The 21,761-nt window shown below is 45.4% G+C and overlaps 1 protein-coding gene across 2 annotated transcripts; it reads right to left on the reverse strand.

Annotated features, from left to right (window-relative positions):
• Positions 1-1,561: 1,561 nt before the first annotated feature.
• Positions 1,562-20,775, reverse strand: LAMP1 (lysosomal associated membrane protein 1). Of its 2 annotated transcripts, XM_081085057.1 has the most exons (10): positions 20,334-20,565; positions 14,784-14,908; positions 12,729-12,945; positions 12,469-12,627; positions 8,996-9,025; positions 5,765-6,063; positions 4,709-4,834; positions 3,298-3,364; positions 3,058-3,228; positions 1,562-2,514 (listed from the first exon to the last, which is right to left on the reverse strand). In XM_081085057.1, the coding sequence occupies exons 1-10, from the start codon at positions 20,383-20,385 to the stop codon at positions 2,375-2,377; spliced, it is 1,386 nt and encodes a 461-aa protein (XP_080941183.1). In that variant the 5' UTR covers positions 20,386-20,565; the 3' UTR covers positions 1,562-2,374. The 2 variants fall into 2 exon arrangements, with proteins under 2 accessions (XP_080941183.1, XP_080941184.1); XM_081085058.1 differs by lacking the exon at positions 8,996-9,025 and having other exon boundaries at positions 20,334-20,775.
• Between the last annotated feature and the right edge of the window lie 986 nt (positions 20,776-21,761).

Here is a 21,761-nt window from a genome sequence, read left to right on the forward strand (position 1 = left end):
GACCTGGGTGATAGCAGCCTCGCCTGATAGCAGCACCTGGGCCACCCTCCTCTCCAGCTGGGCCATCATGGTAACGCCTCCCTTCCCCACCGCCACTAATGAAGCTGGACCTAGACCAAAACAGCATGTGAATGTCCCAATCCACTTTAGACGCTGAGCTTGGGGAGCCCTCCAAGAAACAGCCAAGCATGCGGGTCACTTGCATGGGGTTGGCACAGCTGCCCAGTGACCTCAAAGCTCCTAGTCCTGACACTTCCACACCAGCTGTGTGATCCCTAGCCTTTTGCTCCCAGGAACTGCGAGACACCCACCCTAGACAGGATGACTTGAAGCTGTACCTGATGAACCAGTGGTGGCTTTCCCTGAAAGGAACCCAGTGATGGAGATTCCCTTCTTGAAATGTAAGCAGCTGTGCCTCTAGGGCAATGATGGCGAACCTATGACATGCGTGTCAGAGGTGACACGCGAACTCATTTTTTTGGTTGATTTTTCGTTAAATGGCATTTAAATATATAAAATAAATATCAAAAATATGTCTTCGTTTTACTATGGTTGCAAATATCAAAAAATTTCTATATGTGACACGGCACCAGAGTTAAATTAGGGTTTTTCAAAATGCTGACACGCCGAGCTCAAAAGGTTCGCCATCACTGGTCTAGGGCATGGTCTCAGCATCCGGGCTGTCTGGGTTCTTGGGAATCTCTGCCCTTCCAGACATACACTACTTCTACACTGGCCATTTCTAATGCTCTCTAAACCCTGAAACACCTGCTAAGACCCGACCCTCAGCCAACTGCTGGTTTCTCAGTTTTGGATCAGGCATAATGTGTCCGTACTGTCCAGACTGGGGAAATGAAAATCCAAGAACCTCATGATGCACTAAGGCTGTATGTCATGCCGCTGCCTGCAGGCTCTGGACCCCATCCCCAGGCAGCTTTCAGACTGCCTAACTGCAATCCTGCCGCATCTTGGTATTTGTCACATGGCCCCATACTGCTATGCTTGGTTTGAAAAGGACTGCTACCGAGTTTAGAACCACCCAGGGCTACCTCAGCTATACAAAAGAAAATTTCCTCCCACCCACAGCAGATTCTGGGGTGCAGGTGGCCAGCGATACTCTAGTCCCAGGGTCACCCAGCAGGCAGGCTGCCCTCAGCCTGAGCCACCAAGGCCCAGAGATCCTTAGAGGGCACTGATCTTTGCTTAAAAGTTAAGATTAAATAAAACTTGAGTCTTGAGCCCTTGCTCTGTAAGCTCCAAGCACAACTCGCAGGGCCTGCAGCAGGACCAGATAAGGCCCATCTTCTTCCCCTCCTCACTCTCATGGAGTGGGTAGGACAACGCTATGGCTGCATTGTCACAACTGAAGACCGACCTTTAGGCACACTCATGTTCTCAAATTGCCACCAGCAGACTGGCTACACATCAGCTCTCCTAGAGGCAGGGTGGCTAGGGCAGATTCCCCACGTGCAGTTGTTATTGGCACCACTCCACCCCAGCTTACACACTGCTCTCCATCATTCATCCTGAGAGCTCACAAAAGCACAAGGTCCAGACAAAGAAAGAAAGAGACATTTTATTAGCATTGTTACAGCAATGCATTAAATGAAGGGATCCTCAGTGCACAGCCCACCCGAGCTGCAAGCGGATAAATCAGAGAGTGGAACCGATTATTGTACACAAGTGCAGACACAGGATCACCCTGAACCTCAAACAGAAGATTGAAAATCACTTTACAAAAAAAAAAAAAAAAGTAAGTAAAAATAACACCCATTTTTCTAGTTAAAAAAGTGCCAGCTCTTGAGTGGCAGAGCATGGAAAGACCAATCACTTTAATGCTCAGCTATGCAGCCTGTGGGGGCCAGGCCTGTCTTGGCTTCTAAAGCTTAATTTAAGCATTCCAGAGTTTCCTCTTCTGAAGTACTTCTGTCTACTAATTTATGAACTGTGTCAGTCTAACAGTTAGCCAGCCTTCATCAGTTGTAAGTGTTAAGACCAGAGAACCTCCCTTTGTAAGGCTTATATCTGAATCAAGAATGAAGAGAAACTAAACACCAGAACCTTAAAAAGTCAAATGATAGTGGAGCCAGTGCCCATTTAAAAAAGCACTCTTACCCTCCTCCCCCCTTTAAAGATCTACTTTGGTAAATATTAACATTTAACCAGTTAGCAAAATATTTAACCCCGTTAGCAAAATTAACACCGTCATTGCAATAGTTACTCTTTGTGCATAGTAAATGTTGCAAGATGAACTTCACATTGGATAAAGCAGATCTGAAAATCAGTTTGCAATAAAGTGTGCCTCCCTCAACATCAACCTAAGCTCAGGGAAATGAACAGAGAGCCCTGCAGCTTCTGCTGGTCTGCGGCCGGGCTAAATCGTCTGGTAGCCAGCATGGCTCCTCTTCCTGCCGATGAGGTAGGCGATGAGGACGATGAGGACCAGCCCTGCCAGGGCACCGCCCACGGCGATGGGGATCAGCATGTTATTCTCATCCAGCTGACATTCTTCCACTGAGGAGACAAGCGGGAGCGCACCATGCGCACGTGGGTTGTCACCATGTGGACCCCACAGAGGCCTCTCCCTCCTCTCTACCTCTGCCCACCGCCACTCCCAGCAGGGGAGGATTATACCAGGGAGGGGGCTCCAATTCCAATCCATTATCACTTGGAGAAGCTCCTACAGAGGCGGGGCATTCTGTGTGGCTAGGAAATTATGGTCAGTGTGCAGTCCTAGGCGCTTGGGCCCTTCTGGACACTGAACTCATCAAACAGATAGCATTTTAATATCCCAATTTAATAGGGGGAAGAGCCACACTACTTGTTAGAAGAACTGCCTTTGCTCAAATAGTGACATGCTCACAACTGAGACATGCTGGGCATTTTGGAAGCAAGCTAACACAGGAAGGGGAATTTGCTCTAAAACTCTTAGGCTGGGAAAGGGAACCTGCACTCCCACCCACTCCTTGTAACACAGAAGCTGTTAAATATCTAAACAGAACCAAAGCCTGCTGAAGCCCACTCAGAGTCTGAAACGCTGCCTTCAATGCTACTTACCAGACCCAAACTTGTCACCTTCTACCTGGAAAGCCTGGACCCACACTTTGAAAATGTTGACAGAAAAAGCCTCTGTGACCCAAATGTGCTCCTCGGCGTTGCACTTGTAGGAATTCCCCACAGTGGCCTGAAGTGCTCTCAGCGAGCTATTGGAGGCCTGGAAGGTGGGCACTGCAAAGGCATGTGAGAATTAGTGCTCCGAGACACCGGAATGGGCAGGGGAATTGTGGGGAATCTTACCTTTGGCGTCAGGAAGAGTCATGTTCAACTGGATTTCTTTCAGAAAAAAACGGCTGGAACTCGCATTCTTAAAGAGAAAAAGATAATCCTTAACCAGTCAACAGATTCACACATTTGTTGTAAACTTTGGTAATAAATTTGATCTATCATAGTTCTAAGCTTTAGAATGAAACTGTAGAGTATCATGTCTGTAAAAGGCATCATATAAATATCAAGAACACAAATTCTGATTAGTTCCTTCCAGATCTTCTTACATAATCAGATTTTCTGCTAAAAGGACTGAGGAAGCCTTATTCTAAAAAGGTAAACTCTGCTCCCTCACCCCCCAATGTTTACTGAGCTTTAGGAAAGTTAAACTTTACTATGAGAAACCCAACTGTTAAACAGTTCACCAGCATAGTGCATTATAAGTATTCAGAAGTTGTACTTCTATTCTTCCCATATTAGTTTAACTTTCTGTATGATTCTTCCTAGGTAGGTATAAAGAAAAGAGGTACAGCCCTGACCGGTTTGGCTCAGTGGATAGAGTGTCAGCCTGCGGACTGAAAGGTCCCAGGTTCGATTCCGGTCAAGGGCATGTACATTGGTTGTGGGCACATCCCCAGTAGGAGGTGTGCAGGAGGCGGCTGACTGATGTTTCTCTCTCATCGATGTTTCTAACTCTGTATCCCTCTCCCTTCCTCTCTGTAAAAAAATCAATAAAATATATTAAAAAAAAGAGAAGAGGTACAGAATACAGAGATGCTGCTTCTCGGTAAAGGGGTGAGAGAGGCTGACCTGAGCTTCCGCCCTGAAGTCACCCCTTCCCTCTCTGCAGCTACACAGACTGTCTGCAGTCTAGTGCTAACAGTGGCAATTGGGCATAGCAGGCACTCTCTAATGTCTGATGAATAAATGAATGAAGGTCCATTTGTAAACAAGAAAGGGGGAGGGGGAGCTAAAGGTCCAAAAAGACTGAAAAGGGAAGGCAGAGAAAAGACTTATCCTTCCCTGCTCTGGCCGGTTTGGCTCAGTGGATACAGTGTTGGCCTGCAGACTGAAGGGTCCCAGGTTCGATCCCGGTTAAGGGCATGTACTTTGGTTGCAGGCACATCCCCAGTAGGGGGCATGCAGGAGGCAGCTGATAATGTTTCTAACTCTCTATCCCTCTCCCTTCCTCTCTGTAAAAAAATCAATAAAATATAGTAAAAAAAAAAAGACTTATCCTTCCCAACGCAGAGCTCTGGGTTTCAGGACCTGTGTTCAGTTTCATTCTGGCTTGTACATGGTGTGCTCAGCTTCGGCGCTGTGGCCACGAGGCACCAAGTGCGTGAGCAAACACAGTAGAACAAAAACCACAGTGAGACGCATGCTAAGATGCCAGGCAGGTCTGGCACTGAAGCCCCTGAGTGAAGTGAACATGGACACTCACCTTTCCAAACTGGAAGGCTAGGAAAGTGCTGGTCTCACTCTGCAGCTCTAGGGTCACCTGCTGGGTAGCGCAGCTCCCACTAGCTTTGGTGTTGTTTGGGTTAATGTTGAATACTCTGGTCACAGTCTACGAAGAAAAGCAAACTAGTTACTATTCCATCTCCTACCCTGGGTCCTCTATTGTTGAAAAACAAAAGCAATCCTAAAAACCAGTAACTTCAAAGGTCACTTTCATTGTAACCAAAACTATAAGAAAGACACTAAAAGTTTACACTAGTGCAGATTTCTGGAATCAAAAACAATTTTTAGCGCTACTTCTGATTGCTACTTTCAAAATGGCCCATACCCGTGGGAAAGGTGTAGCAGATCCAAGTGCCCTTCTCACCCTGTCTCCCAGTGGTCACACACTTTACTTTCATCACAAGCAAGTTATTTGACATAGCCCCACAGAGTTTGTCATTAGGGAGAAATATTATTTCAAAGGAAAAGCATAAAAATAACATTTAGCCGAGACCGGTTTGGCTCAGTGGATAGAGCGTTGGCCTGCGGACTCAAGGGTCCCAGGTTCGATTCCGGTCGGGGGCATGTGCCTTGGTTGCGGGCACATCCCCAGTGGGAGATGTGCAGGAGGCAGCTGATCGATGTTTCTCTCTCATCGATGTTTCTAACTCTCTGTCTCTCTTCCCTTCCTCTCTGTAAAAAAATCAATATATTAAAAAAAAAAAAACACATTTAAATGTCTGAGTGGTAAGAATTAAGCAAAATTTAATATTCTCTCAGGGGTCAACAAACTTGTTCTACAGAGGCCAAACACTGCACATTTTATGCTTTGTCTCTGTCAGGATGACTTGATTCTGCTGTTTCAGAGGAAAGCTGCCATACTATGACAGGGGTGTGCATGGCTGTGGCCAATAAGCTAACTACAGATACAGGCACACTGACTTTTATTCCCTCTGACTTGTATTCTGAAAGGCCGTGCACACACACTGATTTAACACTCGTGTGCACCAACACTGCTGCGCACTGAGAGAAAGGGGCTCCTTGGGGCTCGGCCTACCTTGTCGTCCTTCTTCTTGTAGGTGACATTTAGCTGCAGCCCCATGTTGGCAAGCAGACAGGTTCCGTTGGTACCACTCACGTTGTACTTGTGCACTGAGGGGCTCTCAGGCACTGGGGACGGTGAAGGGTGGGGAGGGGTTGGTGAAGGGTGAGGAGGGGTAGGGTGGGGAGGAGAAGGGTGGGGAGGGGATGACGAGGGGTGGGCAGATGTTGGTGAAGGGTGTGGAGGGGATGACGAGGGGTGGGCAGATGTTGGTGACGTTGTTGGAGAAGGTTCATCTTGGATACAGTGCGTCTCTGGAGAAACAAGGAGGGATTAATCATACCGTTCACAGGAAGGAAGGTGAAAATTCTGGTTCCTTAAAAACAGGAGCCACAGCAATCCTGAGCTCCAGCTCCCTGAGCTCCTTGTAAACCCCAGACTTTCTCAAATAGCCCCACCCCTCAGAACAGGAGTAAATTATACAGGCAGGCAGGCACTGTGTCTCACACAGCTGGCTGAGGAGGACGGCAGTGTCCAGTTCCTGTCCCCACTCCTGACACGTGATGGTTCTAAGTGGACACTTCCGTTTCAGCCTCGGGGCAGCCCCATGCTCACAGATCTATCCTCTGCTGCCTGAAAAACCTTCCCTTCCTACGTGCGGTCAAGTTAAAAACCATACCTCTCACATGCCAGTGGGACAGTCAGCCACACACCACCTGAAACAGCTCTCTGAGCTATTACTGCATGCTGCTGGAAACAGTCACAGGACAGAAGAGGGGCCTGGAGCTCACACGCTCAGGAGGGACAGACAGACACCAGACACACAAACCTAATGCCATCAGCACAAGGCCCATGGGAGAGCAGAGAGGCCTTGGAAGGACAGGTGGCAGGTGGCCCTGCAGGCTGAGCCTGGAGCTGAGACTCAGGCACAGGGTCGGGCAGCTGCTGTGGGTTTCTATTTGGGGCAGGGTGGTGAGGGCTCCGGCAGGCACTCTCACGTAGGCAGAAGGCCCAGTAAGTGTGAGAGCAAAAATCCCAAAAGAGGAGACAACAATCCAGGACCTGAGGGAGGATGGAGTACAGACAGGCCATGGCAAAGCAACCTGGTGACCAGAAGTCAGATTTGTGGGGGAGGTGTCTGTGGGGAGAGGCCGCCAGAGAAGATGCTGAGGAGTTTGAATGGGACTCTGTCCCTCAGAATTTGACCCACCATGATTGTTTACAACAAAAATTTATATTCAAAATCAAAGCAAATGGAACCCACAGCGGAATAGCTCAAAATTTTCTACAGGAATAGACAGGAAGGAGGTGCTTCCTGTGAAGATTTCAGATTACTTAACATTTTATAACACCTGCAGCACTTCTAGGATACCACAATTAGATTCTTTCTTTTATCACTGTTTCTGTGGACAATCAAGAAGTTGAATATAATATTCATACAATTTCCATCCAATTCTGACTCTTCCCACAGTTCTGCTAGGCTGAGCCAAGGAAGCTGGCTCAGACATCCTTGGAGGGAGCCAGTCAGTAGTTTGTGTAACTCTACCCACCACCTGTTTTCTCTAAATTAAAATGAAACTTCAATGTAACTCTTTTTCAGTTGCCAATTCTGCCTCCATATCCCATCTACTTAGGGGAGGAGAGACAGAAAACTTCACCCCACAAAACTGTAACACAGGGAAAATTAGACACACTTTCTGGAAAGTTCAATTCATCCAGGATCCCTTCAATCTCTTCCCACAATGTAATCTTAGAGACTGAAGTGCCTTTCTAGACAGAGGCTAAAGCCTGGGGAAATACCTCAGAAAGGGTTTAACCTTGGGCTAGTGGTGGTACAGCAAATACTGCCGGAGATGTTCCAACCTAGGGCGTGCTGGCCAACACTGTCCACTTCTTATCCCGAGCTAAGCTACAGACAGACGTTTTAGCTGCATTTTAAAAAACAGCTTCATCAGTACATTAAAACTAGTTATAGAACACAACATAATTAAAACGACGCCAAAACAAAAACGAGAACAGGCCAGTCTCCAAGTTCTGGTCTAGATGGCCGCACCACACAAATGAGGGAAAGTAACCTACATTGAGATTTGACAATCACCCACTGTTTTCATAAAGCCGGTTACAAAATATCAACTTGGAAACATGAATAAACACCCTTAGATCTTATCCCTAATCAGAAAATTGCAGAACTTTAGAAATCTGTAAGGATAAAATGCCATCTTCCTTCTGAGTTATAAATGCAAAGTCCACTCTCTAACCAATACCAAAGCCCTTCCTGCAGAAGGCTCACAAACAGGCCACAGGGAGATAATCCTGTATAATAAAACCCTAACATGCAAATCAACCGAATGGCAGAACGACCGGTCGCTATGACGTGCACTGACCACCAGGGGGCAGATGCTCAACACAGGAGCTGCTCCCAGCCTGAAGGCCCCAGGCCAGCCAAGGCGGGTGTCAGCGGGGGACCCCTGATCACCCCACCAGTCGCCCTACAGAGGGAGGCAACCGATGGCAGCGGGGTGCGGGGCCCACGAGTGGGTGGCGCCAGGCCAGCCAAGGCAGGTGCCAGTGGGGGCACCCCATCACCCTACAAATCGGCCCTGATTGCCAGCCAGGCCTAGGGACCCTTACCTGTGCACGAATTTTGTGCACTGAGCCTCTAGTCACAAATAAAATGCACTGAGTATATTCAGTGCCACCTGTGGGAAGGCCTCTGGAAAGACTAGGGGATCCAGAAGTTGCTACTGGGTCACCATTAGTTTTCCCCACAAAGAAAACACTGGGAGAGGAAAGTGAAGGGCTGTGCAGATGCCTGTATAGGATTCACCCCAAATCCATTAACCCAGTGTGGGCTTGGGCCCAGAAATCCAATTCTGCTGAACAGAGTGAGACTCATTCACCTGGCTTTCTCCAGCCTCCAGACAGAGCATTCCAGAATGATAATCATCTACCCTACTTTGCAGACCTTCAGGAAAGAAGATACCTGATTTTCTCCAGAACTTATCCTCATCAACAAAATTGACAGGAAAGTCAGTGCAGCCTTGGCTTGTTATTTATTTCCTTTTAAAAATAAAATCTCTAAATAGCTGAGGTTTTTTAAAATTTTTTTTGGTAAAAGGATACAAATTTAAAGGCAAAACGAACAAGGACTTTCTGGACAAGGCGACTACTACACTACTGTTACGTACAAACACAGAAGCCCACTCTAATGACCTGAACATGCAGTTTATCTAATAAAAATCTTACCCTGATGCACCAAAGTTGTAGGTTCGATCCCTGGACAGGACACATACAAGAACCAACAAATGAATGAATACATGGGTGACACAACAAATTGATATTTCTCTCTCTCTCTCTAAAAGCCAATAAATAAAAAAATAAAAATAAAGACTTTACCCAGGCTTTTATAGCCAAAAATTTAATGATTTATTGCAAAGATGTTAACTCAACAATTTATTAAGGATCCATGAGTAGAACAGAGTAGGGGATATAAAAATATGCTTAACATATTTGGCTTGGGATCTTTTCCTTGAAACAGAGAATTCAGTTGACAAGAAAAATATTTAAAAGTACCTACAGCACGGCTGGCGTAGCTCAGTGGTTGAGTGTCAACCTATGAACCAGGAGGTCATGGTTCAATTCCTGGTCAGGGGACATGCCTGGGTTGTGAGCTTGATCCTCAGAGGGAGGCATGCAGGAGGCAGCTGATAGATGATTCTCTCTCATCATTGATGTTTCTGTCTCTCTCTCCCTCTCCCTTCTTCTCTATGAAATAAATAAAAATATTTTTAAAAACCAACAACATAAAAGTACCTAAAAATCACTCTGGCCGGTTTGGTTCAGTGGATAGAGTGTCAGCCCGAGGACTGAAGGGTCCCAGGTTCAATTCCAGTCAAGGGCACACACCTTGGTTGCAGGCTCGATCCCTGGCCCTGGATGGGGTGCATGCAGGAGGCAACCAATTGATGTCTCTCTCTTACATCTATGTTTCTCTGTCTCTCCTCCTCCCCTTCCATTCTCTCCAAAGATCAATAGAAAAATATCCTCGGGTGAGGATTAACAAAACAAAACAAAGTACCTAAGAATCAAAGGAGTGAAACTGGCACAAAAGGAAATAAAAAATGAGAAATGGCTCAATTCTAATAGAAATCAAGTATTTTAAGCAAATTATGTTGTTTTGGTAGTATATGAGGTTAGTTATGCCAAATCTCATACTTTTAGGGAAAATGATGGTCTCTTTAATTACAAAATAACATTAATAGCAACCATTGTCGAAAAATACCCAGCTGTAACCGGTTTGGCTCAGTGGATAGAGCGGCAGCCTGTGGACTCAAGGGTCCCAGGTTCGATTCCGGTCAAGGGCATGTACCTTGGTTGTGGGCACATCTCCAGTAGGGAGTGTGCAGGAGGCAGCTGATCGATGTTTCTCTCTCATCGATGTTTCTAACTCTCTATCAATCTCCCTTCCTCTCTGTAAAAAAATCAATAAAATATATTTAAAAAAAATACCCAGTAAGATACTGGGAATAGACAAAAAGTAGTAAAATGACATGCTGGCTGGCTAGGCTTCCCAAGGATCAGACTCCGAGTTAGGTTCATAATAAGTTGAGTAACCTCGCAACATGTTAGCAGTTGAGCTTGGAAAACAATTCAGATTGCCCTGGCAGGTTTTGCTCAGTGGATAGAGCGATTCCAGTCGGGGGCACATACCTTGGTTGCAGGATCCTCCCCCCGCCCTGGTCCTGGTTGGGGTATGTGCAGGAGGCAACCAATTGATGTATTTCTCTCCCATCCATATTTCTCTCTGTTCTTCCCTCTTTCTTCCACTCTCTCTAAAAAAATCAATGGAATAATTTCCTTGGGTGAGGACTAAAAAATTCAGATTAACTTCATTAGGTATATAAAATGTCTAATAACTATGTTGTACACCTGAAATTAGTGTAACACTGTATATCAACTAATTGGAAAGTAAATCTTAGATCATGTTATCAATTACTATATTGTACAGTGTAGACCCTTCCTTAAGGAGCATCAGTCCACATTTGAGATCCAGAGGCTCCCTACTCAGCACCTCCACCCTGAACAGCAGCCTGCGTATACTAGGACCCAGGTCACAAGAGGAAAAGTCCTCACACTCCATCAGCCCTTCCTTGGGAAGCTGCATGCTCATCCAGCCCGCCAGGCCCAGTTTGAGAAGAGGCTGCTTGTGGAAAGGTCAAGCCCATTTCCTTCAGAATCTCCTGCTGCGCCAGCTTGAGCAGATCTCCACTGGTAAGCCCTGCACACTTGCTACTAGTTGTATTTCTCCCAGTTACACTTGGTTTCTTTTAGTCCTAGCTCTGTTACTAACACTCTTCCCATTAGGTCAGGGGTCAGCTAATTGTCTCTGTAAGGGGCCAGATACTAAACATTTTAGACTTTGTGGCTGTCGGGTGTCTGTTCCAACTCAACTCTGCCACCATGAACATGAAAGCGGGCACAGAAATAGGTGAGTGAATGATCATGGCTGTGTTCCAACAACACTTCAGTTATGGGCACCGAAACCTGAACTGCAAAGAATTTTCACGTCATGAAATATTATTTTCATTTTTTTAACCTTCAATTTTAAGCATAAAAACCATTCTTAGCTTACTGACTATACAGAGACCAGAGGCAGGCTGGACCAGGGCTGCAGCCCAGTTTGGCAGCTCTGCTAGAAGTACCCCGGTCTCTGAGGACTGTAACAAGCTGCACAAAAGGGCTGACTGGTTCATCCTGCTAATTAGCTCTGGGATGGTGCAAATTAGCCACTCTCCAACAGTAACTCTGAGCCTTCAAGCAAGACCACCAGGGAACAATGCAAATCAAAAGCCCAGCAGATCTAAAGAGTAGAAGGAGGTTGGGGAGATATATGATGATGGAAGGAGACCAGACTTGGGGTGGTGAACACAAAATACAATATGTAGATGATATATTTATAGCATTGTACACTGGAAACCTACATGATCTGATTAACCAATGTTACCCCAATAAATTCAAAAAGATTAGAATGAGGTGCTATCCTTAACACACCCTCTAGCAGGCAGAGACAACTTCCCCAAGGCAATCAACCCCTTATCCCCTCACTCTTTAGAAAAATGACATTAATCTGTTAGTTGATTAGTGGAATTTGGGGAACAGAATTTTCTTAAGTCATAGTAAAATGACAGCCCTATTTATTACTTACTCTGTGCCAGGCACTGAGAGACCCACTTTGCATTAATTTCCTTTTTAATTCTAACAACCTTCTAACACAAATTATTATCCTTATTTTACAAGTGAAGAAAATGAGAGGTTGACTACCTTAGCCAAGACCATGGAGCTGGGTTGGCAGGTGCCGTGTGGGGTGTGAGGGTGTATGTCATGATCCCCTCAGAAAGGCACTCCTAATCCTTTCACCATCTGGCCCTAGGGTCTGCCTGAGCTCCCTGGACTCCATTAGCTCTAACAAGGGAAGACCCAGAGGGGCTTAACTGCTTTGCCCTTTCACCCCTCTTTGATCAATTTTGTCCTCCCTAATCTAAAGAGGTCATCTCTAAAGAGAAAAAAGGTTTGGTGGACAGCTCTTCTAAGACAGAAGCCGCCTGCTCTGTCCCCAGCTATACAGATGCTCATCTGTACATAGTTCTCCCAGGCACCAGAGCAGCTTCTGGTTCAGTGAAGTCAAACTAATGACATTAGGGCCGAGGGCAGGGCCTTACCTTCCTTGCTGAAGTTATCATTTGAAAGGTATGCCTGGATGGTGGCATCAGTGAACGTGACAGTGACATTATTCATGTGGATCTGGTTGCTGCTCACACATCTGTATTTTTTATTTATGTCTGCAGTGATGTCAGGTATGGATTCTGCAGTCTTGGGTCCTAGAAAAGAATAAAATTTTAATTACTTAGTTAAAAGTAATTTTAGACACTACTCCAAACCAATTTTCTTCACTTCATAATCGGTCAATTTTTGTTCTTACCCTGGGAGCTTGCATTGGGGAAAATCTGTGTGTCTGACAAGTTATAAACAAAACGCATCATCTGGACACTGTAACGTGTCGTATTTCTTGTGAAGTTGAGGGTCAGAGTATGTCCGTTTCCAAAAGCAATGATAAGACTGGGGTTAGAAGCATTCTCTTTACCACAGGAGCTGCTATTCAATGCTTCTGCATTAGGTGGCAGTTTGAAGGTCGAATTCTAGAACAAACACAATGTCAACAGAACCCAATTAGAATGTAGGTTATTAAAGGGATTCAGAAACACTAAGTAGAGATCTTTTGTAAGTATGACATAAACTCAGTTCCTCAGTTCCAGCTCAGATGGCACTGTTAAGGAATTTTTAATATAAACAAAAAACACAAAGAAAGTCAGCATTACAGTTCAGTAAGAGAAGCAATTCAAGCCCTGGCTAGTGTGGCTCAGTTGGTTGGAGCATCGTCCTCTGCACCAAAAGGCTGCCGGTTCCATTCCCAGTCAGGGATATACACACCTAGTTTGCAGATTTGATTTCTGGTGGGAGCACGTTGATGTTTCTCTCACATCAATGTTTCTTTCTCTCTCTCTCCCCCTTCCTCTCTCTCTGAAGATCAATAAAACCATATCTCGAGTGAGGATTAAAAAAATAAAGTAATTCAAGTGCTAGAAGAAGTTGACTTAATTTTTCATATAATTACAAATTCTTCATTAATATAATTTTAACTTTCAACAGAACAGAATTAAAATTAAAATTATCTTAGTAAACTCAAATAACTAACATTAGGTTTCAAGATAAAGTGTGTGTTTTTATTTTAAAAAGGCTATTACTACTTGTTTGCCATAGAAATGTTTGTTTAAAGAATATGTATCTTTAAGGGGTTTACACAGAATTGTTTTAATTTACTATTATATGCAAACAAACAACTAGAAAACAACCTACTGTCCATCAAAACGAACTGGGCTGATTAAAAGAACTATGGTTAAGCTGCATGCGAATGCTGTCCTAAAAAAAGACAGAACTACACGAGGTGACGAAGACATGCTTTGCGAAATAGTGAGGCACATGACCCATAGGGATGATCCCATTTGTGTAATAATTAATATATAGCAAGACAGTATTTTAAAAATCCAAGCACCAAATATAGTGAATAGAAATTAAAATAAAAGGTGCTTAGACAAGTCTTTAGAATTTGAGACTTTTCTACAGAATAAAACCTTCCCAGTTTTCTTCTATTTTGACAGAGACCACGTTTGTATCTAGACCAGTACAAATGAATTAATGAGGCTGAGCAGCTGGCACAAAGTCCAGAGTGCTCTAAAGAAACTGCTGATCTTCCCAGCAATCCTGGGCCCCACTGCTGCCCTTTGAGTGGTAGTAAAAAAATATGATGCTATCGAAATGGAGATAAAGAAAAATGGTGGTTACAAGAAGGAATTGAAATAAAATCTGAATTAAGAATATACTTAAAAGGGTAAATGGTAAATAGAATAAGTGAAATGCCATTAATAGGTAACTGACGAAAGAAGAAATACAAAAAAATGCTGTTTATTTGTTAGAAATCTAGGAAATGCAAAAGCCTATCCTGTAGAAGTACAGAGTTGTTTTAACAAAACAACCAAAAACATTTTAATCAAATTAACACAATGCTTATGGCACTGCACATAAACTGTTTATATACAATTGTGGAGTGTTAATAGTTCATATGGAGTAAATTCCACAGATATACTGAACTACAAATAGTGGGATGGTTTAACAAATTAGGTTGATTAACATAATGAAGTATTAAAAAAGATAATCACAAAGAAAACTGAGAAAAAATGCTCATAGTAAAATAGTGAAAGCAAAGCACAAAACGGTTTGTGTATTTTGACTGGAACTTCAGTATATAAAACAGCACAGGCTACTTGAGGAGCTGAGAAGGAACTATACATACAAAACAACCAATGTTAACTATGTCAAGGAGGGATCATTTTTCAAACATTTGAAAACTTTTAATAATCTCTCTTTCGTGTGCGAACACACACACATGCATGCACGTACACAATGTGCTGTTTCCTACCTTAGAGCCACTCTGGGTATTATAGTTGGTCAAGAAGTCAGCAGAGAAGTTGGCCATTATACAAGTTGTCCCGTTGCCATCCTTCACCTCAAAGAACACTGCTGATGCACCATACACAAGGCCTGCTAACTCCAGGAGAGACAAAAATTACCAAACATCTCTAAGAAAATATTTGAGATATTTCTGTTGTCTTCAACTGTAGCAATAATGGATTTTGTCAGAATACTGATCAAGAAGTCAAATGTTTGAACAATAATAGATACAGAGGCAGAGCTGCCTCAAACAGATTGTCAAACTGCGGCGGGAAGGCCAGGGAGGGTTGGGGGGCAGGAGGTAGGGGGGTAAGAGATCAACTAAAGGACTTGTATGCATGCATATAAGCATAACCAATGGACATAAGACACTGGGGGATAGGGGAGGCTAGGGTACTGTCTAGGGCGGGGGGATAAAATGGACACATATGTAATACCCTTTGTAATACTTTAAGCAATAAATAAAAAATTAAAAAAATAAAAAAGAAGTCAAATGTTAATTTCTGGGTCACCATGGGGCATTAAGTGCTCTACATTGGTTCCTCAGGAAATTCCATAGGGTCATGGAGGCACAACTCAACCTAAATATTGACCTTCTACAGAAATCCATGGAAGAGCTGATGGTATCTTACACTGTAGACTTAGACCAATATTTAAAGTTAGATATGTTTTTACCTCCCATGGACTGGTGGTGTGGAAGAAAAGTCATGGACTCAAAGATCTAAGATTTTTGCCCAATTTCAGAAAGGTTCTAAAAAAACTAAGTTGAACCAGGACTTGGCTGTGTGACCTTAGGACTTCAATCAATCTGTCTAGGTATGGCCTCCATATGGCAGGGGCATGGGACAGAGTGAAACTCTCATGGGTCTTTCTAGCTTGAGAGTGATCACTGCTAAATATACCTCTTTAAGTAAGTTCTCAGGGCCAGTGCCATCTCTGGCTTCTTCATATCCCACCACCCTGATCAAGCAGTTTACTAGCAAATGTAATCTGATCAGCACAGTACAGAAGTAGGTAATTTTACAAGTGGTACATTTTAGCACATTGTTCTTTCATAGATGGGTAAAAATAAGTGTTTTCACTAGTTCTAAAGAGTTGTCAGCCATCACAGTGTACTATAACATTCAGAAGTGGTGTGCTCCTCCCTTCCCTCCTCCCCATCTCTGCTGCTACAAGCTCCTACATGCCCTTTACCAAGCAAGCATTTCCACACCTGGCTCTGATCACTCTAAGGGTAAATATGACTTGCACATTCTGAAGGCAGCATACTTAGAGGACACTCAATTAACATTTCATTCTAACTCCCTTGTCCCTGGCAAAGTAAATGTCTCCAATGAAACCAATTCATTTTACCCTTGAGATTTTCACAAAACAAAATCTTTAGAGCCAACAATTCAAGCCTAAAGTAAAGGGTATAGCCAGAAACCTCACATATCTTCCCATAAGCCTCTGGTAAAGGAAATACCAAAATCCACGTGCATAAAGAAAAGTTGCTACACCAAAATGAAGCAAACTATTGTAGACTGGAAAACCTGTGCACATTTTTTTTTTGGTCTGTTTTGATTTGCAAATTTTTAACCCATCTCTGAAATACTTGGGCAAGATTATACTAAAAGCATTTCCAATAAATTGAATATTTTATTTAAAAGTTAGAGAAAGTTGTTCCATAACTTGTTTTTGACACAGTAAAGATTTTTAAAACACATGCTTTCTGAGAGGATGGGTAAGCATACCAGAGGGAAAAGCAGAGCCGGCAGGCAGAAGCAACAGCGTGTGTTAAAGCATGGGCGCGTTCCCTGGGCCACTGCCTGCCAGTGCATATGCTTCCTCAGGCCTAGCCCTGGCCCCTCCGCTGGAGAGTCTGTCATATTCAATCACATGTGACATAGGCACAGCAGGTCACTGTCTCCCATGGGAGCACACATAGGTCAGTTCTCAACAAGCTGCCCTTTGATAAAACAGTTCCTGAATCATTAAAAAAAAAACTTTCTACTGACTCAAAGCACTTCATTAGTAAACATTTCACATTAAGTACCTTTCAATCATACAATTTTTTCGTTTAGAAATATGTTGAGCTGATCTTTCCAAGAAAAACAAAGTATTACTAAAACAATGTAAGTGTTAGCAGCACTAGATGCCCACATTTATTCTGGAAAGGCCCAGAAATGTCCAATTATTAAAACAAGAAACTTACCCCAGAAGCCAATTTTGATCCAGAGAAAAATGTCTACAAGAGGATTAGAACATAATATTCTGAGAGATTATTATGTATGTTAATGATCATAAGTTTATTTTTTTAAAGAATTCTGTAACAGTGGCAGTTGGTGAGGAAAAAAAGATTCTTCTCAAGCCAGTTAAAATGTTTGCAGTAATGTGAGGGGTGTCCCTCTCAAAAGTCAGCTCCCTGGCCTACTGGCACTGCTAATCTCTAGCAGTACTTCACTCAGATGAGAACTCGATCATTTCTCCAGGGGTTACATAAAGGAATAACTTTGTCCTATTCCTTTAAAATATTCCTACTTGTAGAAATTCCATTTTTCAAAACAAATGCAGCTATGGGAAACATGCTTGCTTGACAGTAAGAGACCTTGGTTCTATGACAGACTCCCCCACTACTGTGTGACCTTGGGCCAGCAGCAACTACCAAACCCTTGGTTTAGGTACCTGCAAAATGGAAAGAGGAGTGCTGACACAACAGGTTCACTAGAGCATCAAACTGAGCCAACAACATGCAGAGTGTTCAGTACACAGGGCATTAGCACTGACTATATTAGTTATTATTATTTAAACATTCAGTGCTATACAGACCTCATCTATCAAGTTCATCACTGAATCCTAGTACCTGACACAAAATGTCAATTATTTTATTTAACAAGCACTTGTAATGCACTTGCTATGTGCCAATTATAGCTCCAAGCACATCACTGATAAATTATCATGACAATCCTAATTGGTAGACATATTCTGACTCCTTTACAGATGTAGAGACTAAGGCAGAGAGATGTTAACTAACTAGTGCAAGGTCACACAGCTAGTGAGTGGTACAGCCAAGTCTGCTGACTCAGAGCATGTTCACCCATGCTAGTGTGGGCTAGCTGCAGGGTGAGTGCCATGGCTAAACCATGCTTTCTCTCCAGCACTCGTTGAGCAAGCAAATATGCTTTAAATTATGAAACACTCACTTTTGAAATGAACCACAATCCCTAGAGGCGGGGCATGAGTATGTAGATTTCTAAAAAGCTGACTAATGCATGTTTGGTTAGAGACCATTACTGTAAAACTGGACATCTCTATATGTATGTACTGAGCACTTACTATGTGTGAGGCATGAGCTGGGCTGTGAGATGGGGAAGGGAAATACACTTGTAAAAATAATCGTAACTCAGTTGAATCAATGGTCTAGTTAAAGAACATGCTGTAGCACGTAGTCAAGTTCTGTGGACGCAAACAGAGCGAATACTAATACTGCCTGGAATGGGACTGCAATTTTGTAAATAGTATGTAAATTCAAAATTATGAACCCAAAACATTTCGATCTCAAATCTACCAAAGAATTTGGTTGCAAACTTGGGACAATTGACAAAACTCCCACAAGCAAATATAACATTAATTAGCATAAAAGCTAATACTTCCTTCCTATCAGTGGTCGCCAACCTTTAGGACCTCACGGACCACTGGCGACCGCTGTAGTGAGTTCTTCATTTGGAAAGGGAAAGGAAGCCACCTAGTTGACATCAATGGTTTAAAGAATCACACTCAATTATACTATGATACAAAAGGTGTAAGTAGTTTCTACTCATTAATGTAGGAGGAATTAGTAATTTAGAAGCTTGTTCTATTTTTAGAAAATATGCTTTTTGGTGAAGTTGTTCATTAAAATATTTTTTTAAAAAACAGACCTAAATCCAAGTTAATGGACCTTTTTAAAAAGTTAGATTTTAGTTGAATATAAAACTTAAAAGATATGATGCAATGGGCATTAAAAAAGCTAATTACATGCACAATACTCCAAGTTATTGCAATGTAGAGAAGTTATGAACTTCCCCTCTTCATTTTTAAGATGAGTTTTTAAAACATGAAACAAAATATCCAAGTCCTAATGCTTGTGAGCTCTTCTAATAAATCACAATGCAGCCGTTCTGGCATGACAAAACTTATTCCAGCAACTCCTCTTGTAACACCTGCCAGTGAAGGGCAAGGCTTCAGGTTTACTGCTGGAATAAGGTCATCCCTTGTGGCTCTTGCAGCTCAAAGAACGAACTTTACATAACAGGCAAAACGAAAACAGCAAACCAAAATCTATTCGATCACAATGAACAGAATTTCAGAGTAAGATGAAACGTAAGAGGTATCTAAATAATGTGTGAGTAGGAAATGTGTATCTGTATCTATTTAACTCGCGTGAACCCCCATATTTCAGATCCTAGCCCTTAGATAAGTCTTCCCGTTTTATTTGGGAGCGAGTGGGACAGAGTGGCATACACAGGTGGCCTCTAAACAGACTTAAAATCAAGCCACGTCATGATTACCGTTCAACAAACAGCACATATTCCTCTTTCTTATTAGGACAAATTAAAATAAAATCCCTCAATCAGTCAAGTACTGAGCACCCACCGACTGCTTCTACGAATTACACAGAGTGGGGGAGGGCGAGCCGCTTCCCGACGTGTCGAGTCCCGCATTTTGGCTCACGGGCAGCACACAGAACAGTGGCAGCAGCTCTTCACAAGGACTCACCGGAGGCGAACACTGCCGTCGAGAAGCCGAGGCCTGGTCCTGCCTCGCAGGTCGCCCCCCATGAGCTCTCCTAAACTCCTAAGGGTACCTCTAAGTCCTCCCAACACAAACTTAAATTCGCAGCAACATGTGAGCGCTGCAGGCCACGCTGAAACACAGGCAAAGGTGGAAGCACCAAGGACGAGCTCCACCAGGCCAGGGTCGCCACGCCGCCTAGTCTCCTGGTTCGGACCCGTGTGGGAAGCGGCACCAGGTGGGTCGCCCGCTGGGAGCACCGAGGGACCGCGCGGGTCCTGGCGTCTCGGGGCGCAGAGCCTCACCTGGACCTCAGGCCGAGCCCACACTCGCCCGGAAGTTACAGAAACAAAGCACAATTTCCAGAAAGCACCAAGTCACCCAACTCTCATCCACTCCACCTCCCAGAAAACGAGTTCAGTGGCCCGAGGGCGGAGCAGGCCCGCGGCTGAGACCCTCGCCCCTCCCTCGTCCGCCTCTCGGCACCCGGGCCCGACTCCCCAGTCGGCGACCAGCGGGCTCCGGCCGGACCCGGCGTGCGGACCTCGGCGTGTGCGGGGACGACTGCGGGCCCGCCCGTCCCCCGGGCCCAGCCCGCAGCTCCCGGACTTTGTAGCCCCCGGGACTCCGTGTAGTTCCCCCCTCCCCGCGCCCCCGGAGACACCCTCCCCGCAGGGCTCCCATGCTCCCGAGCCCCGCCGCGCAGCCCCTTGCCCTCTCGCACTCCGCCCTCCCCGCAGACGCCCGCTCCTGGCCTGACCCTCACCGAGTAACAGCAGGAGCAGCGGCTGCCGCCGGGCGCCACCGGGGGCCGCCATGGGCACCAGGGCCACGGGATCGGGAGCCCCGAGGGGTCGGGTGGTGGGCCGCCGGAGGATGGGCGCTGGGGAAAGCGCTGGGGGCCGGCGTGAGAGCGGCAGATCCCTCGGTCAAGAGGCCCAGCAGCTGCGCTGCTCGCGGCAGAAAAGAGACCCTGCGGCCGGCGGCGCCCGTCACGTGAAGCGTCGCCTCACCCACGCCATCACGTGACCTCAGATCTCGCGAGAGTGCGCGGTGGCCGGCGGCCGTGCGCCTTCCAGCGCGGGGTCCTCCGCGCGCGCGGCGCGCGCTTCCCACTCGCCCTGGAGTCGGGTGCGTGACACCGCCAGGCGGGTGATCGCGGAGCCGCGTGACTCGGGCCCGGCTCCAAAGTCCCTGGCCCAGTTCTCCGCGCGGCCCAAGGCGGAAAGTGGGCGGTGGCTCGGGGTAGAGGAGGCGGTCCCGGGAGCCTGCAGGTGAGGGGGCGGGAGGCGGGGCGGGAGGGGTTCCCTGAGCCACCAGCCGGCGGCCGCCAGCGGTGTGAACCCAGGGGCGTGCCGAGGGGCCGGCGCGATGCAGACTCGCGCTCCTAGTGACCCAGCGACTGTGATGGGGCGTCCTCGGCGGGGAGAGGGCTGGTCCCACCCGCGAGGAGCGAGGCTTTCCGCAGGAAGGAACCTTTTTGGGGGATTAGGTGGTAGTTAGGTCGCGACATCCCCACGCTTCTAACGTTGGGTCTCCTCCGCTCCGCTGTTCTCACGGAGGATGAACGTGAAGGTTCGGAAGGAGGTGGGATGGTTGAGCACGCTTTGTGAATAGTACACTTCATATTTGAAACCAAAACAAAAATCCTCTTTTTAAACACAAGGTACAGAATTTATAACTAGACAAAAATCGTAGCTTGGAGGAGATTCAGAGGTTACGGCGCTCCCCAGCCGTGACACCCGCCTGGAGATGTTCAGGAATGGAGGTGGCGTTTATCACAAGAGTTAGGAAGCACCAGTCCTTTCCGCAGAACCCACACAGGCCGCAGACAAGGAAACCGCCGTCTCTGTTTCTGGAACCTTCCTGAAGCATCTCCCTCCCGCCCGTGGTTTGCCTGGACCAGAGGCTCTCTGTTCCTTTCCCTTCCTTCTCCTGCTGCCCAGTTCCTGCCCTGATTCCAGCCTTCGCAGTCTTGCCCCTCCTCCTGACCGTGTCATCGCTTTTTCCTTCGTTCTTACATTTATTCGCTTTTTGTAGATTTTGTCCAGTTTCCCATCCCTTCCCTCCAGCTTCTAACATGGAATCAGCTGGAAAAAGTCATGAAGCGGAGGAGCCAGTGGGCTCCGAGAGAAAGCAGAGACTTGTTGGGCTGTGCTCTGTTCTTTGCGGCAGGAACTAAAGAGTAGCTTTG

The sequence above is a fragment of the Myotis nattereri genome (assembly GCF_964212035.1).
Source record: "Myotis nattereri genome assembly, chromosome: 2".
NCBI classification, from domain to species: Eukaryota; Metazoa; Chordata; class Mammalia; order Chiroptera; family Vespertilionidae; genus Myotis; species Myotis nattereri.

Coding starts and splice junctions, on each gene's coding strand:
- LAMP1 (XM_081085057.1), bottom strand. CDS start 20,385: ATGGCGGCCCCCGGTGGCGCCCGGCGGCAGCCGCTGCTCCTGCTGTTA. Junction 14,909..20,333: donor GCTGCTCCTGCTGTTACTCG/GTGAGGGTCAGG, acceptor TCCTGGAGTTAG/CAGGCCTTGTGTATGGTGCA. Junction 6,064..8,995: donor TACAACTTTGGTGCATCAGG/GTAAGATTTTTA, acceptor TTGTTTCTCCAG/AGACGCACTGTATCCAAGAT.